The 7,520-nt window shown below is 38.0% G+C and overlaps 1 protein-coding gene across 10 annotated transcripts in view; it reads left to right on the plus strand.

Moving 5' to 3' along the window:
• LOC132471535 (LIM domain only protein 7-like) overlaps window positions 1-4,706 on the plus strand; it is a 46,223-nt gene extending 41,517 nt beyond the window's left edge. For all 10 annotated transcript variants that reach the window (XM_060070630.1, XM_060070631.1, XM_060070633.1 and 7 more), the window contains one exon: window positions 17-4,706. In XM_060070630.1, coding sequence (XP_059926613.1) covers window positions 17-30 — 14 coding nt within the window. In that variant the 3' untranslated portion in view covers window positions 31-4,706. The remainder of the gene's footprint in view (window positions 1-16) is intronic.
• Window positions 4,707-7,520: the final 2,814 nt, after the last annotated feature.

Below are 7,520 nucleotides of genomic sequence, written 5' to 3' on the forward strand. Positions count from 1 at the left end.
TCATAAATTCTTACAGTTTCCAGCAACTGACCAGGTCATGTGACCAGAGAAGTCAGATTGAGAAAAAAGGGGCCATTTTGTCGGGGAAGTGACGCGACAAAATGTTGGATGAAATTTCACGTGAACCCCACCCACTAGCGCCCTGCGTGTGTTGTATGATTTTACATTTTGAAATATTCGTTAATCTTTCACTCGGCCAAAAGTTGCTAATTAAGTGTACTGTATGAAATAAAATGGGGTAATGAGTGTTTTTAAATCTCCGGTTTTTGGTTGTATCTGTCCACTATCGTTTTGTTTCCCCCATCAGCAAGTAATTTTACTAATGCTATGGTGAGGGCCATGTCAATTACATAACTTCAAGCACTTTCTATCTTCACTTTCATCTTGCTAAGTGCACTTTGCAGATCATTTGGTGATATGGGTCCAGCAGTCATAAAATAATGTAATGTTTAACCAGGTAAATGTGACTGAAATGTTTGGAAATAAAAGATATATCCCACAAATATATCCGTTATTTTATCACACCACTAGATGGCAGTATTGACCCACTGGTTTAGTTTTAAGTGGGCGTCCTTCTAACCAAAACAATGGATCATCGAACAGTTCATAATGACCGCTGAAAGAAAAACTTGTAGTTAAAATACACCTTATGTTAATTTCATTAGATCGTTGGACTTTGTCGAATGGTCATTGGAGAAGATTTTTATAAATAAATTCGCTATGTGCAGTATTGGGCAGCACCAATTTATTAGGTTGTAGACAAACTCTTAACTGTGCTCTGAGAACTTCAACTGAGTTGTCCACTCTGGCTGTGCAACTGTGTCGCAGCATAGCTTAGCTGGCTGTTTATTGTGCGTCCGAATGGTTTTGGGAGTGAATATTAAGATTCTAGTAAGCAAAGGTACGGGATGGACAGCATTTTTATATGCGCTTTATGTGTAATGTTTTGGTTATAGGCTGTGATTTTATGAACAATTTTGAAGTCACTTGATCTGCATTTACTTCAGTATGTCCAGGTAGTTTTAAGCTACAAACTTGTTGAAATGTTACACTACTAAGACATAAATTGCACATAATAGAAGTTGGTTAGTATCACATGTACGTTATTGAAATAGAAACACAAGCAAACTGTTGCAGAGAGCTATCGAGTAAATAAGCTCTATTTTCTATCAAATACCAGATTGTCAAATGTCTTTGGATACTCTGTAGTCACCTATTGAACAAAAGTGATACTTGTAGTGTTCCATAGTGCAGCTTTGTGTCATGATTCCACCAAACAGTGATACTATAACGGTCTCAATCCTCTATCTGTTGAGACATCTGTCACTCTTCCTTCCTCTTATATCCTGTCAATGCTACAAAGTGATTTTAGACATTCCTGTATCGCTTTAAATGTAGGCCTATCTCAAATAATTTCTTGGCTTATTTTGTAGATGAATAATATTTTCTGAATGCTACTGGTTGTAGTTTGGTCCTATGAATGTTAATAAGGCACAATCCCAGTTTTTGTATCGCAACATATTTATCTCATAGTAATGCAAGGTCAGTAAAGAGAAGGTTGTGTGTCGTAAGAATTTTTAAGGAAGTGTCACTGCTGAACAGAAGGAAGAGACACGCTTGTCACCCCGACCTTTGCTTAAACTTAAAACAGGAACCAGAGAGCGACGAATGATATCCCTAAAACATGACTACTGTCACGTGTATACATAATGAAACTCATGCTTATTTTTAATATCAATAGACCAGTGTCAATACACAAGCAAAGCCCTTTTCAGGCTGATATGAGAGATATCTTTGACATAAGGCTGAACATTATCTCATGGAGAAAAAGCCTGTGATCTGTGGGTTGCTCTCCATAAAGCTTATATACAAAGTTAAACTAGTTCTGTTTACCTAATGGTGCGGGTATGAATGTTCCTTGAGATATGATGTCACATGGAGTGGGTCATAGTGTTTCTGTGTTGTCCTGAAGTCTGGCAGAACTCACGCCACTTTGGTTCAAACTAGAGGGATTATTTTATCTTCTTTGTTAGAACACAGTAGATAGATATATTCTGTTCTTTAGTTGAAACGGAAGGGAAAATTGTATCTTCTTTAGTAGAAAACAGTAGATATTCTGTTTTTACTCCAGTCATAGCGACAAGAACCCCCTCCCCTGATGTCAAATTTAACCTTTAACCCTGACCTTGAACTAGATCTCAAAGTCCCCAGGCATTAGGAAGGCCTGATGTGAAAATGTTAAGTGTTCTGCCTCCCAGCACTCTTGGCAGCGACGGAGAGGTTTGAGAACTCGGTGGCCTGACCTCTGGGTCTGTTGAGGGCAGCGGTCTTCCTAGAAGAACCCATTGGAGATATTGTCAAGTGTTTTCCTTGTTATTTTCAGTTGTGTAGGATGCCCCGGTGGCTCTGCTGTGACCTACTTGAAGAACACTAGTTGAACTAGCGGAAGGTCAGCCAGATAAGTCAAGCGAAGACGGAGCGAGAAAAGTGTATTTTGTATTTTAAGCTTGACATTTGGTTTGTGGGAGTGGTGTTTATAGTACACCACTTCACAATTTAGCCTAAGGGTAAACATTGCATGTTTACAAGAGTCGCAGAAAGTAAGAATTCACCACAAAGTATAAATCGATCTAACAATCTAAAAGGAGATAATAACAATTGCAACCCTGCATGTGACATTTAAGCTTAAATTAACATAATTTAAATGAGTGAAACTATGTTGTTTCACGTAAATAATCATACTTGTTTTAAACCAGGTAAGTGTTCACTAAAGGCAAAACATAATTTAGAAAATGTGATTAATAAATAAGTTATTAAGAAATATAAATGACGTCATTGGCAGGGAACCAGAAGACTAGATATGATAATAGTTAGCTATGATGTGTTGTGGTATAGAAGAAATCTCCATTATGCAATTCAGAAGGGAATTTCATGACTGTATTTCTACAGTGGCCAGTGTACATGGTGTGGATTTGCAAGCTTTGCAGACATTATTTTACAGTTTACAACTGCTGACCGAGTTCTTGTCACTGTTACGCACTAACAAATCCCCGCCTCTAACAACATCATTGGTTGAAACAGTTATGAAGCAAAGAAAAATTAAATGCCATATTCACCAAGATTCCCAGCAAAACTGCTATAAAAAAAAATAAAAAATCTAAATTCTGATATCTGAGACTCGCATTAAAACAGATTGGACTTGGACCCCCAGCTCCTGATTCTTCTAATCAGACACTACGTGTTGAGGCCCAAGTAGTTCTGCAATGGCAGTAACACTTTAAAATAAAACGAGAAGGCCATGCTGCTGCCATAAAACTAGGCAAAACTATGCTCTGTTATTGTGGTTACAATGTGTTGCCCAGTAATGTGACACAATCACAAGAACATCTGCTTCCCAGGAAGTTAATGTGGTTAGAATTTAATTTAGATTTCCAAGTGTTTGGAGGGGGCTAAATGGCAGCACTGTGGCCTAGCCTACTGTGGGAACTAACCGTTTCTGAATGCTAAGTCTTTCTCCTTATTCACATTTCTGACACTTTGAAGATTTTGCACATCGAGCCATTAGATTTTCTATGACACAGCATCTGTTGTGTTGAGAGCCCTTACACAGTCTTTTTGACAGTGGTGTCCCTATACACATTAGAACAGACTCCATAGACAATGGAGACTTAGTGTTTTTACGAAAGGAAGTAAGGCAGATAACATTTCTCATTAAACACGGACTGGATGGGCTTCTAGCAGGGAAGCATATGGAGTGTGATTGTTCATGGTTTTCTGTTTTTACTTCTTGTTTAGCCTGTCTCTTCGTTTTGACCTTTTCTGACTCTCCCTCTTTGTCTATCTGACTTAATATCTATCTTATATCTGTGTCTATCCATCTCATTCAGTCTGTTGGTCTGTGTAGTTTATGCCTACAAAGAATATTGACAAATTATTAATGAATGTTATATTTGAGATATTAATCAAATTGCAATCTTGTCATATATTTCAGAATAAATTATTATATTTCACTTTCATCAATTCGCTGAGTATGAACAACTTATTTGTACCTTTTCAGCCTGGGTTAAGGAGTAGCAAACCATAGACAGCAATGCAAGCTCCCTGCTGGGGATGCTTGACCTCGGTGTCGACTTCAGCACAATTTGACAAAGCATTCATTTAAATCTTCTCGAACACTATTTTTACATCAACGGTTCTGCTCTTCTCTGGTTAAATAGTTTCTCACAAATATAACAGTTTGTTCTTTGTGAAGACTCGCATCAAAACACTGCAACCTAAGCTTTTAATCTACTCCGGGGGTCGGTCCTTTGCAGGGGCGTTTCTAGGTTTCATAAACATCCGGGGCTTAGCCCAGAGGGGAAAGGAAAACTAGTGCTGTCAAGTGATTAAAATATTTAATGTCATAGTTAACTCACGATTAATCGCAAAAAAAATTCTATGCTAAATATCCCTTGATTTCTTTGTCCAATAGATTTTTCTTTTTAATGCTCGTATCAACATGGAGAAGAGCATCGGCTTGCCTTGTGCAAATGTTTTTTATTGATGACAACATTGGCATCAAAACAGGACGATACAAAAAAAAAGCCTATAGTGCAATTAAACGATGAACATACAAACATACTGCCTTGAACAAAACAGTCAGGCTACTGCTTCTTTGTTTTGAGCCAAAGAAAAAAAAAAATTGCGTTAATCGCGCGATAAAACAATTAACTCTGTTAAAATTGGTTTGCGTTAACGCCGTTAATAACGCGTTTAACTGACAGCACTAAGGAAAACGGCTAAAACGATTGTATGCTTTATTGTGCATGCAAATATTTTCATAATGCCTTTCCTAAATAAACAAAATACGCAGTTTATTATAGCTTTAAATAGCTACCTGACTGCTGTGCTGATTATCCCCAAACATCTAAAGTTCCATTTAAGTTATTTCAGAGTAAAATTAGTATAAGTTTACCGTTCTCAATTAATGCGCTAGCTGGCTTATCGTCTCTAAAATTAGTAACCATAGCAACGGAACCGTAGTCAAAGCCGTTTACAATTTATTGCAACACCGTAACAATGAGTGATTTCAACATTTCTTTTAATTTATTTGGAGAATAGGACAACTTCAATGACTGAAAGTTGTAGCTATGGTCCGTCCTAATTACTGGGGGAGTGAACAACATTTCAACGGGCGTGTAATGGTGGTTTCCGGGTATTAGTCAGACCCTCAAGCGTAACCAGGGAAACGAAACAAAGCTGAGCGGACTATAATACCTCCCGCTACCTCCCGTTCTAAAATCGTAGCTATGGTCCGTCCTAATTACTGGAGGAGTGAACAACGTTTCAACGGGCGTGTAAAGGTGGTTCCGGGTATTAGTCAGACCCTCAGGCGTAACCAGGGAAACAAAGTTATGTTTTGTGGAAAACTTTATATTTGGATTGTAAAACGCATGAAAATATAAATTAATGGTCTTAATTTGGTCACTGTTGGTAAGTGACCATGGTATAAGCGGGATAATGCCCCTTCGAGGTGTCCATTATCAGGAATTAATGGACGACGTTAATGTTGCCTCCGCGAAGTCCATTAATCGTCGGGCATTATCCCTTACATATGAACCACCTCTAAGACATTTCCTTCAAGAGTGGACACTGTGGGGACAGTTTGAGGTACTTTCTTAGAGTTTGAAAACGACATTTGTTTAGTTTTTTCAGTGTTGAGGTTTTAGTTTTAGTTGCAGGAGTGTGTGCTGGACTACATCAAAAGCTTTCTGCAGAGATTCAACAGCTCTAGCAGGAGTTGATCCAAAACAGTAAATAATTGTGTCATCTGCATAAAAATGCATGTTAGCATCTGAAACATTTTTTCCCAAATCATAATGAACAAGAGGGGTCCTAATATTGAACCCTGTGGCACCCCATTGTGGACACTCACAAATTCAGAACACAGACCAACATATTTAATACACTGAGTCCTGTCACTAAAATAATCTTTGAACCAGGAAACTACATGATTTGAAAAACCCAAGCAAAGAAGCCTACGCTTTAAAACAGCATGGTCCACATTGTCAAAAGCCTTTGACAGATCAATAAAAAGTGAAGCAGAGTGCTGCTTATCAAGAGCAACTAATATATCATTGATCACTTTTGTAGCTGCAGTGATGGTACTGTGCTTTTTCCTGAAGCCTGATTGCAGTTTTGAGAGAAGATCATTGGAGGTTAGAAACTCTTTTAACTGATCACACACAAGAGATTCAAGAATTTTTTACAAGGCACACAGATTTGATATTGGCCTGTAGTTAGTTAAAGCTGCTGGATCACCTCCTTTTAATAAGGGGGTAACAAAAGCTGACTTCCAAACAGGTGGAATATCTTTGTTTTCGATTGAGAGATTAAAAAGGATTGTAAGAGGCTGTGCTACAAAATCAGCTGCTATTTTTAAAAAGTAAGGCTCTATTGAATCAGGTCCAGGGGATTTTCTGCTATCCAATGTTTTGAATGCTTGATGCACTTGCTGCAAAGTAAAAGGTAAGAAATTAAAGGGTTCTCCTGAAAACCTTGAAGCTTCTGTGCAGGGAGACATAGGGGCAGCTCCTGTAGAGTCAAACAAAGAACCAGATGATACAAAATGATTGTTAAAACAATTTAGAACCTCAGTTCTATCATAGACTGGGACCGAGTCTTTTAGAACAAATGTCGGAAGAGCCTGAGGACTTTTACTTACATATATAGATTTAATTACTTTCCAAAATTTCTGTGGATTATTAAGGTTCTCAGTTGTGACAGATAAGTAATATTCAGATTTAGCCTTTTTGATAAGGGAAGTGCATTTTTTCCTTAGTTGCCTGAAAATAGACCAGTCAGAGGCAAAATCACTTTTTCTGGCTTTGGCCCATGCCACATTACGTTGATGGATGGTATCTGACAACTCTGGGGAAAACCAGGGATTAACTCGTCCCTTAACCCTGAATTTGCCGATGGGGGCATGTTTATTTACAATTTTCACAGAATGTCCAAGCTAACTCCACATCCGGCAAAAGACCTATGTGCCCCCAATTTACCAAAGACAAATCATGATGAAAAGCCTGTTCATTAAATATTTTTTAATTCCCCTTGAAAATAATGCGTGGTTTACGTTCGGTTTTTTTTGTGTCCCTGCAAGTAGCAACAACACAATGATCACTCAAATCATTGCAGAAAACTCCCAAGGATAAGAATTTATGAGGAACATTTGTTAGAATTAAATCAATCAAAGTGGACTTTTCAGAATTTTTTAGATTTGGCCTCTTAGGTAGGTTGACCAGCTGGATAAGATTAATAGTCACAGAAAGTCCAAAACTGCATTTAGCCAATCCCAATTCAGATCTCCAGCCATTAAAAGCTCAATATAATTTAATTTGGACAAAAGATCCTGCAATGACGATAATGCCTCCTTTGTGGCAGATGGAGGCCAATAGCACCCGACAACATAGAGAGGGACTTTGCTATTTCCACCTTCAATGCCAAAAATTAAAATTGCTTACAGATAGACTCGGACAGAA

Source organism: Gadus macrocephalus, chromosome 14 (assembly GCF_031168955.1).
Source record: "Gadus macrocephalus chromosome 14, ASM3116895v1".
Lineage (NCBI taxonomy): Eukaryota > Metazoa > Chordata > Actinopteri > Gadiformes > Gadidae > Gadus > Gadus macrocephalus.